Consider the following 24,434-nt stretch of genomic DNA (forward strand, 5'->3'; position numbering starts at 1 on the left):
TGAATATCTTTAAATGTGTACTTTCTGGGTTTTAAAGGTCGGATTTCAGGGTTTTCATGCCCGATTCTGTGGAGGAAAATTGTGCTTGATGGATAGAGGTTCGTGTTTTCTCATCGAAGCAAATGTAATTCAACCAACAAACCCATAAACACTTTCATTTGAGGCAGATTTAACATTCTCTGTATTTTGATTTGGATGAATCTGAGAAGCATCAATTGATTTGAAGGTGTACTTGGCAAAGTACAGAGATATAGAATGGGAGAAGAAGACGTTATGCAGACAAAGCGAGAAGGATGGCGGACATTGATGATAGTCGGTGGTGACAGTGGCGAACGATGGTGGTTGATTTTACCTTCCATGTTGAAAGTGTATTTGAATGTTTGTGTGTTTTGGAGAATAAAATCAGAAAACTGATGTGTGTATTTGTTAATCAAGATGTTCGTTCTTGACTATAAAGATATTCTTGGGTGTTAAAAATGACAAACCCAGATGTGTGTGTGTGAGAGAGAGAGAGAGAGAGAGAGAGAGAGAGAGAACGATGGGTTGGGTGGGGGATAATTTTTTCATTTTTCTTTATTTTTTAATTAACAAAGGTATTAAATAAATATATAAAATACAAAAAAGAAAATAAAAGGGCATAATTGTCTTTTCAAGTTTTTTTGGACTAAAATCGCGGAAATGTTTTGATTTTGGACTTGCCATGCAAGTTAAAAACTTTTTGGACTCTATCCAAAGATTTTTATAAACCACAAGGACTAAATTTTCAGTTTTGTCTAATCATAATCACTGGTAAGTCTTTACATGTCTAAGTTATATACCTTTTCTCTCTTGTAATATCACTTCTTCTAAACAAGCTTTTGGTGATCATACTCCTAGAAAACTCCTTAAGCTCCAAATCTACAACAAGGTGTTGCTAGGGCCGAAAAATAGCATCAAACTCTTCCCTTTCTTCTTCAACTCGAAAACAAAAAGAAAAGGGGAGTTCATACCCCTCTATTTTCTGTTTCACATATTTTTTTGGGTAGAATTCAAGTAAAAATGTGTAGATCTATGTGTGTTTGTGTGCTATGTGTGATTTTTTCTGTTTATATGGTATTTATGTGCCAAAAATGAAATGGATTTCGAAATATATTGTTCAAAGAGGAAAAACATGTGATCTAGGATGTATTACACATAACAAGTTAAGAAAATCTACCATATAAGGGTTAAAATAAACAAGTTCCAACATAAGACTCATTATTGGGCTATTTTTGTCAAATAAGCAAAAGTTTGGGGAAAGATTGTCATTCACGATTTTCTTAAGGACCAAAATAGTCAAAACTATAAAAATAAATGTTTTTATGAATGACATACTCTTTAAAGGGCTAGAAATGCAATTTGTAGCTTAATGGGCCAAATTTTGGACTTTTCGGTCCATCGGCCCAAAAATTGCGAAAAAGGTGTTTCTCAAGGGATTGAAATGGTAAATTTCTCAAAACAATGGAAAAATGGGTAAACAAAACTAATTCAGGGTTTAAAATGATATTTTTTCCAAACAAGGATAAAAAATGTAAAGTTTTTGGATTTTGGGCCAAAATTGTAAAAGTTGCAAAAAGTTTGGGCTTTAACTGAAAAACACTTTTCTGGAGGGGCTGAAACTGCCAAAGAATAAATTTTGAGCTAAAAACATCACTTGAACAAGTGTATGGGTCAAAAATGTCAAGAAAATGGGTTAAGGGTCCAAAATGTCTTTTTTAGGACTAAAATGGTCATTTTTATTAAAAAAAGGAAAAAGAGGTCAAACCAATATTTTTGAGTCACTTATTTTATTTTTAAGATATTTAGTCAAAAACACCAAATTACAACTTACGAAAATAGAAAGACGAATATACATATAATTCCCAAATATCGTTATAAACAACCGCGAGCCTCGTGCCGTTACTAATCTAAACATCATTAAATCAATCTTTCCGACAATTATACAATACCTAAAACAAGTAAATATTCAAATCTTTGGGCTTGAAAGTTCCTAAACATGTTTATTGGGCCTTCGTGACCCATTAACATGACTTTAGTGCCCAATGATAATAATAAGTGTTTATTGGGCCTCCTGTGACCCAATTTCATATTTAAGGGACCCTCAATGACTTTCAAGTGCTATTGAGCCTCAGTGGCCCATTAGCATTGCTATTAAGGTCCAAATAAATCAAATGTAAAGTTTTCTCTTATGAATACTTTAATTCCAAGTTAGCCCTTAGAATTTTAAAAGTTAAAATTCAACCCTTATACTTTATAATATTATAAGTTAATAATATATATATATATATATATATATATATATATATATATATATATATATATATATATATGTATAAGAGTAAAGTCAGTCTTACCACTAGTACGCCTCATTCATGAAGCCGGTCTATAAGGTGGGTATAAGGTTGTTGCCTATAAAATGGCAACTTAATGGGTGTCCACTCTCACCCACCGCTTGCTTGACCGGTGAAGGGTCGTTAGCCGAACGGGTTTGACAGGACTATAATTCTCCCTTCATTAAAAGTATTAATGATAAATACTAAGTAACTAAACTCTTAATAATTCCCAATCTTAATTACTTAGGAAAAATGTGAATAAGGTGCTAATCCATGAAATTACACTTTACACTTTGTCTAAGTCATTAGTGGAGCGTGTGTGGTTAACCGACACACTAACTTGGACTTAACAAGGTAGGTAAAGGGTGACTTAATATTTATCATAGTATCGATGGAGCATGTGTGGTTAACCGACACATCGATTAAGGGCTAAACACTTAAGGGTACCAAGTAATTTGCATGGTTACTTCACACCTTGTTTTGTGATCCTCGGAATCCCAGTCACAAAACCTGAAGGGCACACTCGAGATTGAAACATGCCATTGAACAGTTCAATGAATCTCAAAAGATCTAGGAGTTTCAAAACCAATTAAAGCCTAATAATACATTTCGTTTATCTTGGTGGAAATTGGTGAATCGTCATTCACCTACCTTCAAATTGTTTTATAGCTTGGATTACGGCATATCTCTTCAAAGTTATAAAATAGTTTGTTGGGTCCTAGCCTTAATATTTCATATTGGGTGTCATATTAAGGACTTAAAGATCAACTATCTTGAATATCTCCCAAAACATGCCTGGTTTAGACATTTATGATCTTCCCAAATCTCTTGAAACAAGCTTTCCTAAATGAAGATGATGTTCCAATGGAAATCATTCTTCTTTCACCTCCTCCAATTATTCTCCCTATCCCACAAGTTCTTGAAAAGTTTAAGGTCACTCGAGCCCTATTGGCAAGTAAAGGTCTTGGTGTGGTCACATCTTGGAGATGTAGTCACATATTGACAAGCCGGGAGAGTTGGGTGTCAAAGTCTTAAGGAAGTTGGTGGTTCAACTACTTTCTAAGTCACATAGTGAGTTCTTTTAGAACACCTATGAAACAAACTATGACAAGACCCTTAATGATCTTATCTATTTGCTAAGATCAACTTCCTGAAACTTTATGGACATTGACAATGGTGACACTGGAAATACAGAAAAAGCATTCTCTTCCCAAGGAAAGGGATTGACCATAGTCAACTAGGTTGACCAAATGGTAAAGAGAAAAGGCTAAGTCTGTAATAGTCCCGTGTACCATTATCAAAGGGTCCATATGTTTATATTGCCAAAGGAAGGGTCATTAGTTGCGAAGCTGCCCAATTTACCTAAGGATGTTAAAGTCAATAAGGTTGACTCTACTTCAGGTAAAGTCCACTACTCTAACTCTGTTAAGTTTCTATTCTGAGATTCCTGATACATGATGTGACCGGGTCACATGGTAATGTTTTAAGAATCAAAGAAAAGTGAAGAAACTTAAAGAAAGAATATGTTGAATCTGATCGCGTAGATGGATTTCTATCGCGTAGTTTGAAGATAGGATTCTTGAGCTACTTCTTAGGAGTTATGAGGTATTGCTTAGGAATAGATAACAACAAGTTTTCATATGAATTGTAAGGATAAGTTTTTCCGCATAGTTTTAAAATAAAAGAAATTTTTTGATTTTATTTATTTTAAAATATCCTTACAATGGCATTTGAGGAAAAATTGTTGCTTATATGATTCCATTAATAGCCAGAGTGGAAATATGAAATTGATTCCTTCATTTGTGGTAATGTCTATATTTACCAAATAAGGAAAGATTCTCATTATCCAAAGTCTCAATTGGACGGGGACTTGGAATCATGCAAGTTGTATCGCATGATGGATGAGAACTTTCAAGTATTGGAAAAATTAAGACTAATTACTTGTTCACATGGATGTGTGAGTCAAGTAATGGACTAAGGGATCGAGTACGTAGTCATGTGCACTGATTAAGTCCACCACAAAAGATTGATAAGGCTATTCCTCATAGTTTAATAAAGCTCAGTAAATATGATTATACTTACAAGCTTAAGTGTAACTCTGAGACATTGGAAAAGGTTCCAATGCATGGCAGAGCGAATAAGAAGAATCAAAATAGGCAGAAGGATAGAAGTTCCTCAAATCTGAAAAGATGGGAGAGTACTTTAGTATCAGTTTTGTGATCATCTTAATGATTAAGAAACCATATCAAAACTAGTTCTCTAAGGAAGTCTTAGTGCATTCTTATGACTAAGAAGAAGGGATCTTGAATTGTTGAAATGGTTAAATCAAGAAGATGAGTCATACTTCTTTCCAATACAAGTCTTAGAGTCATACTCCAAGATTGTAACATGAGTGACAAGTCTTAGAGAAGGTTTAAAAACACAAGTCAAATGTAAGAGTAAAAGTTTTCTACTCTTGTACATTTGAAATTGGTAAGTTGTGATGTTTTGGATAAAACAAAGACCAACTTAGGCCAATTGTGTGAAGTGTTTGTCTTGGTTAGAATCCACACTATCTCTTGGATGTTTAACAAGGGAGTCTTATAGGTCAAGAGGACAGTGGGAGTCTTAAAGGTCTTGAAAGTCTCAAGAACTAATCAAGAATAAAACCTAAAGTTCTTCACTAGCACACGACTTGAGGTTTATAACCTATCGTGTTGACATAGTCTGTGCCCATTCCAGTTAAAGTTGAGTTCTTAGAGTTCTCAATTGGTTGCACAAGAACTTGGAAGCAATGGCAGGCCCTTGAGCTGCCAGGTGGCAAGAAGTTAAGATTGAGTTCAGTCCATATGAGTTTGGATTTGTCATTATCCTTGTCTTGTGACTATGGTTTTGACAATTCACATGGATAAGAACACATACACCATTAAATCTAAGTGTCATAAGGTTTCTCTCCGATTCATGAAAATGATGGTGAGGAAACACTTTCACTAAGTAGATTTTAGTTAGATAGCAATTGTGATATTTGCATTCTCAAAGTCGTTAGTGGAGCGTGTGTGGTTTACCGGCACACTAACCTGGACTTGTGAGAAGTGGCAAAAAGGTCTAACCATTATGATTACGGCATCCCTCTTCATAATTGTTTAGAAACACAAGTGTGCTATCTAAGGGAAGGTGTATGATTTTGATAAAGTTCTATCAAAACAATCCAGTATCAGAAATCTGAACTTTGGTAAGAAAGTCAATAAAGTATTGATTTCTAGAAGTCCAACTGATTTCTGAGTACATATCAAAGCTAGTGGGAGCATAAGTGTTATGCTAATAATCATCATGTTAGTGGGAGCATGATAATTATGATAAAGATTGCAAGTTAGCAATGTTAATTATAGAAAACAAAATGTTTCAATTGGGAAAAAGTTGTTTTGCTATAATTAAGGGAGAGGAAATTATACTTCATCTCAAATCTATAAACTTAGATCGTGAGGTTTTAATCATTTAGTCAAGGAAATATATATGAATTTCATGTTGGAATGGCTCAACATAAGGAAATTCTATATATGGGTCCATTATTTGCATTCTTCAATTCGATTATGATTACGGCATCCCTTTTCATAATCTGAATTATGAGAACTTGGCAAATAGAAATGGAAATGTTATAGCAAAAGATTGGTTTAGTGTTTATGTGAGACATCATGAATCGTGTCCCATATGCTTCGGATATAGGATCGATTACATGTGCTATATTCATCCTTTCTAAAAGTTTCCAAATGTCTGGGGCATTAAGAAGGGAAAAGGTTTAGAACTGGATATGACTAAAAGGATTAAACAATTGTTGAGGACAATCTAAGCTTTACCAAAGGTTGGTTGCTCAAGGACAGTTGGAAGTATAGTGGTAATTCTGGAAGGACCATATTGACATAATCTGTAAGGAGGCAACTCTTATTCAGAAGTGATAGTCAAAATGAATCTGGAGATGTTTCAAAGTCAGAAATTTCAATTTGTGTAAGATTAAGGAAACTTAATGCAAGAAGGATGTTTCCAAGGAGTTGATCTCCTTTGGAATACTCTGTAATGATTGTTGCCAAGTCTTTGTGAATTTGTGCATAATCGTTACTAGAGGATCAATGCATATAAGTTTAGAATCTAACAGATTTCAGTAAATGGCATGAATTTGGAATTCTTGCATTTGCAGTAAGGATTTGGGAGTGTGAAAAGAGAATCATTGATGTTATGTTCAATGGATCTAGTTCACAAAGTAAAGATTATAGACAAACATAGTGTGCATACTTGGTGTATGGCATGACTAGTGTTTAGAAAACATAGTATACATGCTTGGAGCATGGGACAACTATTGTTTTTAAATTCAAGAATAAAGTAGATAGCTGAAACAGTATACAATGAATAATGTGTAATCATATGGTGATAAATAAAAGGTGTTTTATTTATGTTCATAGGTTTTGATACCATATTGGATTCAATTATTATTGTGTTTCACTTTGCATGTTTTGACTTCCCGAATAAACTAGGTTATTCCTCCGGAATGACTAAGTTATTCAAACCATCCACAGTCGGTCATATGTTGGAAGTAGATATGAATTAAGACTGTCATGGGTTGGCTTGTAGAGGTCTAAGGTGTTGGACAAAGGGCTACAACACTCATGAGTGCTCATAAGTTTTGAGTATTGGATTCAACCCGCGCTCACTGGAATCACTTCATGGATTTTATCACGAGTGATCATGAGACAATAATATCTTATATTCTTCAAACCTAGAGATATGAGTTGTTACTATGAGTTGGTTGTACATTGATTGCACGAAACCGCATTTGGTAACTCGGTGCTATAAAACGTGCTTTTGTGTATGATTCAACAAGTAGTAGAACAAGCCATATGAGTCGAAGTTTATCCATTCCTTTTACCTTCGGGATAAAAGCGATATCTGTGGGCCCCCTCGATGATTTGATGATGAAAAATGGAAGTGCTCGGCCGGGCCAGGACTGATTTGATTTGTTCAATTAGTCAGTCGTCATAAATCGGAAATCGGGAAACAACAAATGGACAGAGAGAATGATTATAATCCATGTCTCAGTCCATATGATATCTAGAATGGAGGAATATATGATCCCTTATCTAATGGACAAGTCATTGACAAAGGTCAGAGTTTATCGACAAGGTCAGAGTTCGACAAAAGCTTTTGAGAGCTACGATTTCCAGTTGGTTCCTAAATTCATACGCAATAATAGTTTTAGACTTATCCAAGTGGGAGACTGTTGGATTAATGTCTAAGTCCATAACTATAATTGGTAAGACTTGACCCGACCCGGCATGGTCCATTTGGGTTGCATGGCATCATGCACTTGGATAGACTATAATGAGAGAAATAAGACACTTATGGTTATTAATATATTATAAGTTCTAGTATATTAATAATAAGAATAATAAGATTATTTAATTAGTACTGATCATGAATTAATATAGGATTAATTAAGTGATCAAAAGAAGACTAATTAAATATATGGGTTGATTGTTTAAATCATCCATACTTGTATAGTGGGCTAATGCTCCATGGATAATCAAGTTGGGCTAAAACCCATAGGATGGTCCATGGATGCTCCATGGTGTATTTGAACCCATGGATCCAAGGAAATGGAAAGTCATGACAATTAGGGTTTACCCTAATTGTAACACTATATAAAGATCTTATTCTTGACAAAATCGGCACTAGTATCATTCTAGAGAGGGCTAGCCGATTTTCATGAAGTGTAGAATTCTCTCAAGTTATTCCAAGTGTATTTGGTGTTGTGTGAACCATTTGAGGTGTCACACTTGGGGCACTAGGCACTCAAGCTTCATGAAGACAAGCACTAACAAAAGGTATGTTATTCTAACTTGTGTTATTCAAAGTTTAGTATGCTAGAATAGAATAATACCTTGGAAAGTTGATATTTGCATGAATAATAGAGAAAACATAGATCCAAGGTATTTAGGTTTGCATGTACACTTAGGAGTGTTAGAATGCTCAAAACCCAACAGGAAAAATATTACAGGACCTATCCTTCCCGAAATCAGCATCAAGTAAACAACAACAACAACAACCGCAACAACAACAACAACGAAAACAACAACAACAACAACAACAACAACAACAACAACAAAAATACCAAGAACAAAGGCAAAAATGTGGGACCAAGCCACACCTGCTATGGATGTGGAAAGACTGGGCACTTCCTTCGAAACTGCCCTAACAAGAACAACCTTGGGAATGGAGGAACAGTAAGAGTGCTGATCATGGGTCAGGGAGAAGCGGTTCAGGATCCCGTTGTTGTCACTGCTACGTTCCTCCTAAACCACACTTATGCATGCATCTTATTTGATACCTGAGCAGAACGAAGCTTTGTGAGTAATAAATTTAAACACTTGTTAAAACAACAACACCAGAAGCTTAATGAAACCTTTACGGTGGAAATGGTTAATGGGAAAACAGAATCCACTTGGGAAAGCTACATCGGATGCACCCTAACCTTGAACCATCACGTCTTTCAAATAAACCTAATGCTTGTTTCCATTAGGAGTTTTGATGTGATTATCGGCATGGACTGGTTAAGCCCCCACCATGCTGAAATTATGTGTCACGAGAAAGTTGTTCACCTTCACCTTCCAAATCGCGAAACCCTAATTATATATGGAGATAAACCTAGCACGGACCTTTGTCTTATCTCTTGCATTAAGGCACAAAAGTATCTACGAAAGAAAGATTTGATGTTTCTAGCTCATATAGTGGATAAGTCCAAGAGAGAGGTCAATATTCGAGACATCCTAGTGGCTTGCGATTTCCCAGACGTTTTTCCTGAAGATCTTCCAGTGATACCCCCAAAAACACAAGTCGAGTTCCAAATCGATCTCGTGCCAGGATCTATACCCATCGCCAAATCGCCCTATAGATTGGCTCCTGCAGAGATGCAAGAGTTGTCCAACCAACTCAGTGAGCTTTTGAACAAAGGATTTATCTAACCCAACTTCTCGCCTTGGGGAGCTCCGGTTCTCTTTGTTAAGAAGAAAGAGGGTTCCTTTAGGATGTGTATTGACTACAAGTAACTAAATGAGCTCACTATCAAAAACCGCTATCCACTTCCGTGAATCGACGATCTATTTGACCAACTCCAAGGCGCAAGCTACTTCTCTAAGATATATCTGCAATCTGAATACCACTAACTCAAGGTCCGGGAAGAGGATATCCCCAAAACCGCTTTCCGAACTCGTTATGGATATTATGAATTTGTCGTAATTCCCTTCGGTCTAAAGAATGCCCTGCCGCATTCATGGACCAAATGAATCAAATCTACTGACCATTTCTTGAAAACTTTGTTATCGTTTTCATTGACGACATTCTAGTCTATTCTCGAAGAGAAGAGGATCATGGCCAACATCTCTGGCAAATCCTAGAAACCCCGCGAACCGAAAAGCTATGCACAAAACTCTCTAAGTGTGAGTTCTGGCTCCGTAGTGTGAACTTTTTGGGTCATGTCGTTAGTCACGAAGGGATACATGTGGATCCTTCTAAAGTCAAAGCCATTGAAGGATGGGCGATCCCAATGACACCCATAGAGATTCATCAATTTTTAGGTCTCGCAGGCTATTACAGGAGGTTCATCCATAACTTCTCTAAAAAAGCCAAGCCACTTACCATGCTTACAATAAAAGGGCATACCCTTTGAATGGACAAATAAGCAGAAAGTTGCATTCCGAACACTGCACAAGCACTCTACAGCGCACCGGTACTATCACTACCAGAGGGAACAGAGGACTTCGTGGTTTACTGCGATACGTCAAATCAGGGTTTAGGTTGTGTACTTATGCAGCATGGGAAAGTGATAGCTTACGCGTCCCGACAACTAAATACACATGAGGTGAATTATACCACCCATGATCTCGAGTTGGGAGTTGTGGCCTTCGCCTTGAAGATTTGGAGGCACTACATTTAAAGTACAAAGTGCACCATTTTCACTGACCACAAGAGTCTCTAACACATTTTAAATCAAAAAGAGTTGAACATGAGGCAACGAAGATGGGTTGAACTACTAAACGATTATGAGTGCGAAATCAAGTATCACCCGGGAAAGGCTAACGTGGTAGCTGATGCCTTGAGTAGGAAAGAATACTCAAATCGTTGTGTAAAAAATCTCTCCATAACCATTCAATCGCACCTGACCACGCAAATCAAAGCAGCCCAGTTTGATGCTCTAAAAATGGAAAATAGAACAAGCGAAGCGTTACGCGGAATGGAAAAGAATTTCAAAGTTAAGGAGGATGGAGCCTATTACTTCATGGACCGCATTTGGATCCCTAAGCTTGGAGGATTCAGAGAAGTAGTCATGAATGAAGCCCACAAGACATGATACTCCATCCATCCAGGTTCTAATAAAATGTACTTGGATATCAAGCAACAATATTGGTGGCCGAACATGAAGGCAGATATTGCCACCTATGTTAGTAAATGCCTTACTTGCGCTAAAGTGAAGGTGGAATACCATAATCCCTCAAGATTACTACAACAACCAGTAATTCCCGAGAGGAAATGGGAAAGGATTACTATGGATTTTTGTGACCAAATTACCCAAATAAATAGATAGATTGGATACCATATGGGTAATAGTTGACAGATTGACAAAATCCGCTCATTTCCTGCCAATAAAAGAATCCTACAAGATGGAAAGGTTGACCAGGATATACATCAGAAAAGTTGTGAGACTTCATGGAGTGCCAATATCTATCATCTCCGACCGAGATAGTAGATTCACTTCATGTTTTTGGCAATCACTTCAAAAGGCTATGGGAACATATCTAGACATGAGTACTGCTTATCATCCACAAACGGATGGTCAAAGTGAGCGAACCATTCAAACCCTTGAAGACATGCTTCCCGCATGTGTGATAGACTTTGGAAAGTCGTGGGATACCCACTTGCCTTTAATCGAATTCTCATACAACAACAGTTATCACTCAAGCATCAAAGTTGCTCATTTCGAAGCACTATGCGGGCATAAATGCAGATCACCGTTGTGTTGGGATGAGGTAGGTGATACTCAGCTAGCAGGAAGACATACATCAAGCAATGCATTAACAAGACCGAAGATCATAAGCGAAACAATGGAGAAAATAATTCAAATCAGATCTCGACTACAAGCATCACGAGGATGACAGAAGAGCTACGTTGATAAATGGTGAAAGCCCTTGGAATTTCAAGTCGGGGATCGGGTGTTGTTAAAAGTCTCTCCCTAGAAAGGGGTGATTCGTTTTAGGAAACGGGGAAAACTAAACCCACGATACATTGGACCCTTCAAGATTCTTGCTCGAATCGGTCCAGTGGCTTATAGACTAAACAGCTACCTGCTGAGCTCAGTAGTGTACACCTCGTGTTCCATATTTCCAATTTGAAAAATTGTTTATCTGACGAAACCCTCGTCATTCCACTTGAAGAAATCAAAATCAACGAAAATCTCCTGTTCTTCGAAGAACCAGTCAAAATCATGGACAAGGAGGTGAAGCGTACTAAGAAAAGTCATTATGAAAGTTTGGTGGAACGTGAAGCATGGACCAGAATTCACATGGGAACACAAAGACCAGATGAAGTAGAAGTACCCTCACCTATTCTCGCATAATTGAATCTAGCTTCAAAAAGAATTTCGGGATGAAATTCCCTCTAATGGGGGGATGATGTCACAACTAGGAATTCTAATACATTGTAAACACTAACAAAGAACGATAGTGTAACTAAAACCCGAAAACATGTATGATGTTTATGCAATGACAACAACATTTCCATCAAACACTCTATACAACACTTTAAATAGTCAACAAAGAATTGGAAACCCTAGAAATCCCGGTTTAAGTCCATTAAGGACTAAGATTTCCTTATTAGGCCTAATGAGCCAATATGCTTCCAATTTAACTATTTTGGGATTAGAACTCTTAAATGGGCCCTAATTGGACCCACTTTCATGAAACTTAACATTTTGGGCCATAATGGATCTAAAATGGATTAGTTTACCTATAATGGGCGTTATTGGGCCATAAATAATCTAATTAGCCCTAATGGGCCATAAAACTCATACTTTGATTTATATTGGGTCGAAAATCATCAAAATGGGTCCATAATACGGACTTAAGCACAAAAGGCTGAATTTATCTTCTTTCTTCCCTTTTTCTCGGCCCATGAGAAAAAAACAAAAAAAAAATAATATAAATTCATGAAATAGGGAGGGTTAGCCACCTCCTTATTACATCATGGACTTCCAAGCAACAACACATGTCTCCATGCACCATATCTTCACCTATCTCTCTTCTCCCTTCTTCTTCTTAATTCTCGGCCAAAGGAAAAACTCACACACACAATTCACTTAAGCATATCTCAAGAGCTCACAAAAACTTCTTCATTCTCCTTCAAAATTTTCGAGATTTAGTGTTTTTCAAGAAGGATATTCCACAATAATCATAATCACTGGTAAGTTTTTACATTTCTAAGTTATATACCTTTTCTCTCTTGTAATACCACTTCTTCTAAACAACCTTTTGGTGATCATACTCCTAGAAAACTCCTTAAGCTCAAAATCTACAACAAGATGTTGCTAGGGCCGAAAAATTGCATCAAACTCTTCCCTTTCTTCTTCAAATCGAAAACAAAAAGAAAAGGGGAGTTCATACCCCTCTATTTTCGGTTTCACATATTTTATTGGGGAGAATTTAAGTAAAAATGTGTAGATCTATGTGTGTTTGTGTGCTATGTGTGATTTTTTGTGTTTATATGGTATTTATGTGCCAAAAATGAAATGGATTTTGAGATCTATAGTTCAAAGACGAAAAACATGTTATCTAGGATGTATTACACATAACAAGTTAATAAAATCTACCATATAAGGGTTAGAAAACAAGTTACAACATAAGACTCATTATTGGGCTATTTTTGTCAAATAAGCAAAAGTTTGGGGAAAGATTGTCATTCACGGTTTTCTTAAGGACCAAAAAAGTCAAAACTATAAAAATAAATGTTTTTATGAATAACATACTCTTTAAAAGGCTAGAAATGTAATTTGTAGCTTAATGGGCCAAATTTTGGACTTTTCGGTCCATAGGCCCAAAAATTGCGAAAAAGGTGTTTCTCAAGGGATTTAAATGGTAAAATTCTCAAAACAAGGGGAAATGGGTAAACAAACTAATTCAGGGGTTAAAATGATATTTTTTTTCCAAACAAGGATAAAAAATGTAAAGTTTTTGGATTTTGGGCCAAAATTGTAAAAGTTGCAAAAAGTTTGGGATTTAACTGAAAAACACTTTTCTAGAGGGGCTGAAACTACCAAAGAATAAATTTTGAGCTAAAAACATCACTTGAACAAGTGTATGGGTCAAAAGGGTCAAGAAAATGGGTTAAGGGTTCAAAATGTCTTTTTTACGACTAAAATTGTCATTTTTATTAAACAAGGGCAAAATGGGTCAAACCAATATTTTTGAGTCAATTATTTTTTTTAAGATATTGAGTCAAAAACACCAAATTACAACTTACGAAAATAGAAAGACGAATATACATATAATTCCCAAATATCGTTATAAACAACCGACCGGCCTTGTGCTGTTACAAATCTAAACATCATTAAATCAATCTTTCCGACAATTATACAATACCTAAAACAAGTAAATATTCAAATCTTTGGGCTTGAAAGTTCCTAAACATGTTTATTGGGCCTTTGTGACCCATTAACATGACTTTAGTGCCCAATGATAATAATAAGTGTTTATTGGGCCTCCTGTGACCCAATTTCATATTTAAGGGACCCTCATTGACTTTCAAGTGCTATTGAGCCTCAGTGGCCCATTAGCATTGCTACTAAGGTCCAAATAAATCAAATGCGAAACGAGCCAACGTGTCCTTCGTATGCCCAATAGCCATAAATAATATGTGGGATCAGTAGGACCTTGTAATCCTCTTCTCCTTGTTTATTAGGCTTACCTTCAATTCAGTAAACATATACAGGTCATTAATCAATGGTAATCAAATTCATGTTTGATTCGGTGAGTAATAATAGGCAGCACCTCTATGGGTCGTTTGTAGTCTATAGTTATAATCAAAGTCTCCTGGAGGGAAATCGAGAGTTTGTGCGTAGATCTATACAGGAGTGACTCCCCACACCTCAGCTGTTTGCTACAGTTAGACTCGGCCAGTCTAGGGTGACAAAATCTTAAGATCAATTACGGCATTCGTTAGAATGCCAACACAGACGAACTAGTCATTATTATGCATGGTTATAATGACTCACATAAACAAATCCAATACTATTCGAGTAATCAAGGAGAAATCATAATCATTCGTTGTGACGGTATAACAATTTGAAACAATTATATTTTCTAATCGGAAAACATCGGGTTTTTCGAGTAGATCAACACCATTCATTTGTACTTTTCAATATCTATAATGCAAAACTTCTCATTTATACACGCTTTGAAATCATTCACGCATAAACCTATGGATCTTCACACTTTGGTATAAACAATTGTCTTTTTCAGAAAATATCGGATTTTATGGGTTTTATAAATTACACAAAACATTTTTATAACAACCATGCTTATGAACTCACCAACATTCCATATGCTGACCTTTTCCAAAATAACTTGTATTCTCCGGTAACAGGTAAGATGAGGAGTAACACCAAGTATGTAAGGGTGTTATGCTTTTGAAAACTTTTAAACAATTTATGCTAGGGATGTGTAATGTTTAAACAATGTACTTGATGTGGACAATGCCAGTTGTAATGTATTGATGCATGGTGATGTTTATGTTATGATTCATGTATATTCATTGTGATGATATTCAATTTAATTCACGCGAGCCCTAAGACGTTTCCACCGTCTGGTCCGGGGTGTGACAATCCTGGAGTCAAACTCTATTGGTTTGTTCTTTTAATATTAATTTCTTATCTTATATAGCATCCTACTTTCTTTCTTTTTATTATAAATTCTTAATTTATTAACTTAAGCATATGTTTTGTTGCTTTTGTAGATATTATTGGACACATTTTTGAATATGGGCGTATTGACACCTCGGAACAGGATAGATCAAAACACAAGATGCTCATCCATCTTCAAGATATACAATATACTATATTTTCCTTTAAATTATCTATATTATTTATAAATTTTTCAGGGATACTAAGCTTAAGGTAACTTTATGGGTTCATAATGCTTACTACATGCATGATTTTCTTGTCAACAATAACAGTTTTGCTCCAATTGTTGTTATTGTTCAATTTGCCAAAGTGAAGTTTATTAATGGTTTGTAATTATATTTAACAACCATTTTAAACAATTAAATATTTTGTAATTAATTGATAAATTATATTTTTTGCAGGTCGTCCTTTTACATCCACCTACTTTGATGTTAGTAGGTTGTTTGTAAACAATGATATCGATGAAATTACAGTCTACAAGAACAAGTATTTTTATTTATAGTTTCCTTTCAGTTATCATATTTATTTCATAATATAATAAATGTAATACCTTTCTTTGTTACCAATGAGCAGATTGGTTTTTGAAAATGGACAACTTTCATCAAGTGGAATCAAGATGCTAAAATCAAAACAAGAAACGGAACACGATGACATTGTAAAAAATTATGTGTTTTCAAATGTTGATGATGTGTTTGAACCTTTGGAGGTACTTTTTATTCTTTTTAAAGTTATTAGTTTTATGCTATGCATTTTTATTAGTTTTATGCAGTTTAGCAAAGTAACATATATTAACATTTACATTTATAATTTTTTCTAGGAAAAAACAGTCATTATTGTTGGTACTGTTAAGGGAATCCGTCAAAACATACGTTGGTATTACCTCGCTTGTAGAAACTGCAAAAAGTCAGCAAAACAAAAAGACTCCTATACTGATAAGGTTGATGGTTTTCATGAAGTGGCCAAAATGGTTACTTATGAATGTACTAATCCTACATGCAAAAATGTGAAGATTTCGGTTATTCCATGGTATTACATATTGATTTTATTTAATAAAAATATTTGGTGATCATTGTTGTATAATATAATATAATTTATACTTTAATTAGATTTAAAATCCCACTTCGAATTCAAGACAACACCGAAACATTGACTTTGACCTTATTTGATCAAGAAGCTAAGAAGTTGTTTAAATACACAGCTAAAGAGTTGTATGATAAAAACAAAGAGGTATTATTGTGTATCTGCAAATTACTTATTTATGTTATACATTATGTATTTTTATATACAATTTTTCTAACACTATTTATTTATATTTTAGCTTGGCATCAGTACGGATTTGTATCCAATGGAGCTGAAAGTTGTGGTAGACAAAAAGTTGGCAATTAAAATTGATATCACAAGTTACAATGTCAATAATAAAAGTAACATTTATGGGATATTAAGGTTAAGTGAGAATACAGACATAACTGATGAAATCGAAAGAAAGAATCACATTCCACAGTTTATTTTAAAAAATTATGTTTATTTTTTACCACATTGACCCAAAAATATCTCACTAAATAGCATATTGTTTTCATCTTCCTATGCAGCCTGGTAATTCTGATTCATTCATGATTGGTTCTTCAGATATTTGCTCCTAAGAGACCAAGCTTGTCAAGGTTGTAGTGTTTATATTATACTAATCAACTATTAGTTTTTAATATATAAGAAATAACTAAAACTTTAAATAAGATTCTTTTAAACAGATAGGTGAAAATATAACACCGTGTGCTAGGGACAACTCAACTGCAACAAGTCCTATAAAGTTCATCTCTTCACCAACTTAGCTGAAAAGAAACCTTGCTAGATGCATAGATTTTGATGAAATGGAGAATTTGTCAACTTCTAAGTCTGCTCGATTGTCACCACCAGATGAATAGCCACAACCCCTTTTGGTCCTAAAGAAAGAAAAGTAAATTTATTTTACTTTTACAAACTATCTCAGTTTATGGTTAATTTTTTTGAACATCTCATAGACTCGTAAGTCGTTTAGATTTTTAACTTTGTTGCATTTTGAATTGTTTTTTTTTTTCATTTGATGGTTTTTTATATTTAATTATTGAACATACATTGTCTGATTCTCTACATTGGGTCATTTTTCTCATTGCCTAGATTCCCCCTACTTCTATAAATCATAATCAGTTAAATAACAATGTACCTGCATCACAATTTGTAATTAAAATAACTATATGTATCGAATTCACTACATGATTTCCCATATTACCCCTACTTCTATAAATCATAATTAGTTATAAGGGTATTGCATATCTATCATATTATTTAACAATGTCAAACTTTAATCATAAATCAGATAAATATGTTACTCTTTTTTTGTTATATATATATATATATATATATATATATATATATATATATATATATATATATATATATATATATATATTAATTATTTTATTCAAATTTCACAGTTTGAACTTAAAGAAACCAATATGTCTGAAAAGAATGTGAGTCCAATAGTATCAGTGGTGGAATTTTGATTCCTAAATTGCCCATAATTTTGATTTAGATATGCATGTATCGAATTTGTTACATGATTTCCCATATTACCCCTGAAAATTATAAGATATGTATCTTTACATATATATTCTTTTTAAAAACCTATAAATCTCCCAAATTTCCCTTAAACTTTGTAATTTTATGATTTCCCATACTACCCTAACTAACTTATAATTCAGGAATTCAAAATAAATTGAAAAATTAACTCTTGATATTTAACTAAGTTATTTACCCATAAATCAAATAAAGAAATGATAACATTGTGTTATCGATCAAAATTAATTAAATAGCAATGTACTTTCTACTTCAAGAATTATATATGTACACTTATATCACAGATTGTTCAACTTTAAACTTAAATATTATACAATTTTCTAAATTCAACCTCCCAATATAAGATTTTATTTAATCAAACAATTGTATATTTCTATCAATCAAACTCGGTTAAATAGCAATGTACTTGTATCACGTTTTGAAAAAATAAAATAAGTATATCTTTTCTTTTTTAATCTTATAAAATGCCTAAAATACCCCTCCCATTATTAATATAGTCTTTAATCTATCAATTTTCGAATTTGACTAAATTGCCTTTGTTATTCAAATTGGCTAAATTTCCCATACTTCTATAAATCATAATCAGTTAAATAATAGTGTACCTGGATGACAATTTATTTAATTAAAATAACTAAACGTTTTCTTTTTAAATATTACAAAATTCCTTATATGCACCTCCCACGTATAATCAACTCTTATTTACTAATAACTGACCCAAATTGCCCTTAATGTTTGATTATAAATTTGTACATAACTTTTCTTAAAAATTTATTCACTATCCTAATTTAGTTTTAAGGTTCTTCTACTTTATCAATTGAGGTGTCAAATTCAATAACTTATATGTTATTTTATTTGTTGTTGATTATAGTAATGTAATTTCTTCTAAAAGAAATTCATTTTTACACTATTATATTTTTTTTTCAATTTGAAACGTAAATATTATAAAATTACTAAATTATAACTCCACTATCAACATATTCTTTAATCAATCAATTGTAGAATTTAAATGCAATGTACCTGTATTACAATTTGTTTAATTAGAATAAGTATATGTTATATTTTTAAATATTATAAATTGCCTAGAATGCCCATTCTAATATTAAGATACTCTTTAATCAATTAATTATTACATTAGAGCAATTATGCAGTCTATTTTGTTCTTGATTTTTTATAATTTCTACCTCAAGAACTATATATTTACACTTATATCATGGATTGTTAAACTTTAAACTTAAATATTATACAATTTTCTAAATTTCACCTCCCACTATCAAGATATTATTTAATCAAACAATTGTGTATTTCTATCAATCAAACTCGGTTAAATAGCAATGTACTTGTATCACGTTTTGAAAAAATAAAATAAGTTTATGTTTTCTTTTTTTAATCTTAAAAAATGCCTAAAATGCTCCTCCCATTATTAATATAGTCTTTAATTTATCAATTTTCATATTTGACTAAATTGCCTTTGTTATTCAAATTGGCTAAATTCCCCCTACTTCTATAAATCATAACCAGTTAAATAATAATGTACCTGTATGACAATTGTGTAATTAAAATAACTATACGTTTTTATCTTATGGACAATTAATCGCATTTTACTATTTACTTTTATTTTGTTTTATCAATGTTATATAACTATACAAAAAATATAGATTTTATATTATGTTACTTAAATAGAACTTCATATATAAATGAAATCATATTTTAAAATTTAACATATTTACAATATATGGTAAAAACTCAATATAATAATACTTAATCATTATACACGTCGTGGTTCAACTTGAACCTCCACTGTAGCCTACACATAATTGGGACTGATGTGTTTATGACGTGCGTCGATGTCTCTTCATCTCCGATTAATCATCCTTTTTAACCCTCACCGTTAATGTAAATTCTTATTCTTGTATTTGAACTTACCATCAATAGATAACTATGAATTGGTTATACTCTGTGAAAAAAAAATCATGTGAACAATGGCAAGAAACATGAATGTCGATCCATGGGCAAAGTCGAGGTATCAGCTATGGATTGTAACTAGTGAGGAACCAAAAAATACACCGCTTGTAGAGTATGGCAAAGGAAACAAAAAAAGGTTCACCATTAGAGTTGTCCATGGTGGATATTTCACTGATTATCCAGGTAAAGCTTCTCAAAAAACAAAAGTTAATTTTATAACTTTTGTCGACATTGATTTGCTTGACATGGATATGCTTGGTAGTTTTTCTAAAAGGTTAGGTTGTACAACTGTTGGATATTGGTATCATATGCTAACAGAACAACATTCTAGTTTGTCAATGACTCCTATTTTGGATGATTATGCTTTGAGAAATTTCAAATCAATAGTTAGGGCACATGAATTCCATGAGATTGAATATCTGTATGTAGAACACAAGCCATTTTATATGCTAACTAATTTCCCTCGCTTCATGATGAACTCACCAACCAAAAGAGATGAGAAGCATATTCATCTCTTTGTGACAGAACACCTAGTGTCAACAGTTGATGATGGAATAACATACATCAAGCATATGCTAAACATCACCATTCCCAGAGGAAAGATGGAAGATGCAATGGACATGGCAAAAGAGAATGTTATTGCCTGGAAAGACTTAGTGTAGGAAACTGTTGTTTCTTTTTTATTGTTGAAGTTAGATATTTCACGCTTAAGACATATGCTAATTATGTTTTGTATATTTTGTGAAATAGAACAGTGCATTATCTAAGCAATTTCAAACTCATAATTTGTTCTAATGAAATATATGATATGTTGACTAACTATTCTGCATGTTTTATAGTTTTAAGTTTTAGTAATATTTATATTTTTGTTGTATATAGTTTTGTTTTTATAGATCAAGGGTATTGACTCAAAATTAGTATATCAAGGTGAAAATGAATGAGTAGTTAATTTTCAAGGCAGATGTTAGGGTACACTGCTTTGTCTTTTTGATTGTCATGGTTGTTTTTGATGTATAATGGTATTGCATATCTATCATTTTCATTCCCAAATTGCCGTTAAAGTTTGATTTAGATATGCATGTATCGAATTCATTACATGATTTCCCATATTACCCCTGAAAGTTATAAGATATGTATCTTTACATATCTATTATTTTTAAAATCTATAAATTTCCCAAATTGCCCTTATACTTTGTAATATTCATATTTTTTGTTGTATATAGTTTTGTTTTTACAGATCAAGGGTAATGACTCAAAATTGCAATATCAAGGTGAAAATCAATGAGTTGTTAATTGTCAAGACAGATGTTAGGGTACACTGCTTTGTCTTTTTGATTTTCATGGTTGTTTTGATGTATAATGGTATTGCATATCTATCATTTTCATTCCCAAATTACCCTTAAAGTTTGATTTAGGTATGCATCTATCGAATTCATTACATAATTTCCCATATTACCCCTGAAAGTTATAAGATATTTATCTTTACATATCTATTATTTTTAAAAACTATAAATTTCCCAAATTGCCCTTACAATTTCTAATATTCATATTTTTGTTGTATATAGTTTTATTTTCACATATCAAGGGTAATGACTCAAAATTGCAATATCAAGGTGAAAATCAATGAGTTGTTAATTGTCAAGACAGATGTTAGGGTACACTACTTTGTCTTTTTGATTGTCATGGTTGTTTTTTATGCATAATGGTATTGGATATCTATCATTTTCATTCCCAAATTGCCCTTAAAGTTTGATTTAGATATTCATGTATCGAATTCATTACATGATTTCCCATATTACCCCTGAAAGTTATAAGATATGTATCTTTACATATCTATTATTTTTAAAATCTATAAATTTCCCAAATTGCCCTTATACTTTGTAATATTCATATTTTGGTTGTATATAGTTTTGTTTTTACAGATCAAGGGTAATGACTCAAAATTGCAATATCAAGGTGAAAATCAATGAGTTGTTAATTGTCAAGGCAGATGTTAGGGTACACTGCTTTGTCTTTTTGATTTTCATGGTTGTTTTTTATGTATAATGGTATTGCATATCTATCATTTTCATTCCCAAATTACCCTTAAAGTTTGATTTAGGTATGCATCTATCGAATTCATTACATAATTTCCCATATTACCCCTGAAAGTTATAAGATATTTATCTTTACATATCTATTATTTTTAAAAACTATAAATTTCCCAAATTGCCCTTATACTTTCTAATATTCATATTTTTGTTGTATATAGTTTTGTTTTTACAGATCAAGGGTAATGACTCAAAATTGCAATATCAAGGTGAAAATCAATGAGTTGTTAATTGTCAAGGCAGATGTTAGGGTACACTGCTTTGTCTTTTGATTGTCATGGGTGTTTTTGATGTATAATGGTATTGCATATCTATATTTTTCATTCCCAAATTCCCCTTAATGTTTGATATAGATATGCATGTATCGAATTGATTACATGCTTTCCCATATCACTCCTGAAAGTTATAAGATATGTATCTTTACATATCTATTATGTTTAAAATCTATAAATTTCCCGAATTGCCCTTATACTTGGTAATATTCATATTTTTGTTGTATGTAGTTTTTTTTTTTTTTTACAAATCAAGGGTAATGACTCAAAATTGCAATATCAATGTGAAAATCAATGAGTTGTTAATTGTCAAGGTAGATGTTCGGGTACACTTCTTTGTCTTTTTTATTGTCATGGTTGTTTTTAATGTATAATGGTATTGCATATCTATCATTTTCATTCCCAAATTGCTCTTAAAGTTTGATTTACATATCCATGTATCAAATTCATTACATGATTTCCCATATTACCCCTGAAAGTTATAAGATATGTATCGTTACATATCTATTATTTTTAAAATCTATCAAATTCACAAATTGCCCTTATACTCTGTAATATTCATAGTTTTTTTTGTATATAGTTTTGTTTTTACAGATTAAGGGTAATGACTCAAAATTACAATATCAAGGTGAAAATCAATAAGTTGTTAATTGTTAAGGCAGATGTTAGGGTACACTGCTTTGTCTTTTTGGTTGTCATGGTTGTTTTTTATTTATAATGGTATTGCATATCTATCATTTTCATTCCCAAATTGCCCTCAAAGTTTGATTTAGATATGCATGTATCGAATTCATTACACGATTTCCCATATTACCCCTGTAAGTAATAAAATATGTATCTTTACATATCTACTTTTTTTTTAAAAACTATGAATTTCCCAAATTTCCCTTATACTTTGTAATTTTATGATTTCACATACTACCCTAACTAACTTATAATTCAGGAATTCAAATAAAGTGAATAATTAACTTATCATATTTAACTAAGTTATTTACCCATAAATCAAATAATGAAATGATAACATTGTGTTATCGATCAAAATCAGTTAAATAGCAATGTACTTTCTGCCTCAAGAACTATATATTTACACTTATATCATGGATTGTTTAACTTTAAATTTAAATAGTATACAATTTTCTAAATTGCACTTCCTACTATAAATATATTATTTAATCAAACAATTATGTATTTAAATCAATCAAACTCGATTAAATAGCAATGTACTTGTATCACGTTTTGAAAAAATAAAATAAGTATATGTTTTCTTATTTCAACTTAAAAAAAGCCTAAAATGCCCCTCCCATTATTAATAGAGTCTTTAATCTATCAATTTTCAGATTTGACTATGGATGCATTGAATGTTGTTCTTGGATTTTTGTAATTTCAATTACTTGACAATTAATAGCCTTTTGCATAATATAAATAATACACTTTTATATTTGATTAAGTTAATAACTTAATTTTATAATATTATCTCACATCCTCACATTCAATAACAAATACAAAAAAAAACATTCCTTTTAATTTAATATGTCAGAGATTAACACTTGATTAACATCAATTTGTTTTAATACTTTCAAATTTTCAAAGCAAATTATGGTTCCCTCCACACAATTTCAAAAACAAAATTTGAAACCTAAATTAAAAGATTATAAAACCCTAACCTTCTTTCAAGTCTTTTCCTCTTGATCTTCTTTGCTTTGCCGATAATAGTTGCGTTATTTCGTTCTTCATTCATGTTGTCCTCTCTAATTGACGATTACTATCACACCCTAAAACCAAGAACATCAGAAACGTTCTGGGGCGGAGGACGTTATGTACAGTATCACAACAATGAAAAGTAGTAAACAAACATCATCCATTGCATTAACAATATAATTTTAATACAAGTGTTCTATCAAATTATAATAAACACTAAAGTATAAACAAAATGAAAGATGAGTCTTGAACGAGCTCCATCTTCTCTAAACCTTGCATCTGTACCTGTCTACTGTTGACCTGAGGATACAAGTTATTTTGAAAGAGAGTATTAGCTTTAAAGCTGGTGAGATCATAAGTATTAATGTGTCTTAATATCTATGCAAGTACTTTTATGTATTTGAAATGTAAGTATTTGTATGTATTTGAAATGTAAGTATTTGTATGTATTTGAAATGCAAGTATGAAAATGTTTTGA

General features: G+C 32.7%; 1 protein-coding gene across 1 annotated transcript; it reads left to right on the forward strand.

Moving 5' to 3' along the window:
- The first annotated feature begins 255 nt into the window (after positions 1-255).
- LOC145016714 (uncharacterized) lies at positions 256-17,150 on the forward strand. The gene is made up of 9 exons (XM_078974954.1): positions 256-368; positions 15,522-15,649; positions 15,726-15,810; positions 15,898-16,030; positions 16,142-16,227; positions 16,431-16,551; positions 16,643-16,824; positions 16,914-16,917; positions 17,070-17,150. Exons 1-9 carry the CDS (start codon positions 256-258, stop codon positions 17,148-17,150), a joined length of 933 nt encoding a protein of 310 aa, XP_078831080.1.
- Positions 17,151-24,434: the final 7,284 nt, after the last annotated feature.

Source organism: Lactuca saligna, chromosome 9, assembly GCF_052625555.1.
Source record: "Lactuca saligna cultivar CGN05327 chromosome 9, ASM5262555v1, whole genome shotgun sequence".
In the NCBI taxonomy this organism is placed as follows: Eukaryota; Viridiplantae; Streptophyta; class Magnoliopsida; order Asterales; family Asteraceae; genus Lactuca; species Lactuca saligna.

What these genes read in the sequence shown, in the direction of transcription:
- LOC145016714 (XM_078974954.1), top strand. Translation starts at nt 256, where the DNA reads ATGGGAGAAGAAGACGTTATGCAGACAAAGCGAGAAGGATGGCGGACA. An exon ending in ATGTGTTTGAACCTTTGGAG is followed by an intron (nt 16,031 to 16,141) that starts GTACTTTTTATT and finishes AATTTTTTCTAG; the next exon opens with GAAAAAACAGTCATTATTGT. An exon ending in TGTATGATAAAAACAAAGAG is followed by an intron (nt 16,552 to 16,642) that starts GTATTATTGTGT and finishes TTTATATTTTAG; the next exon opens with CTTGGCATCAGTACGGATTT.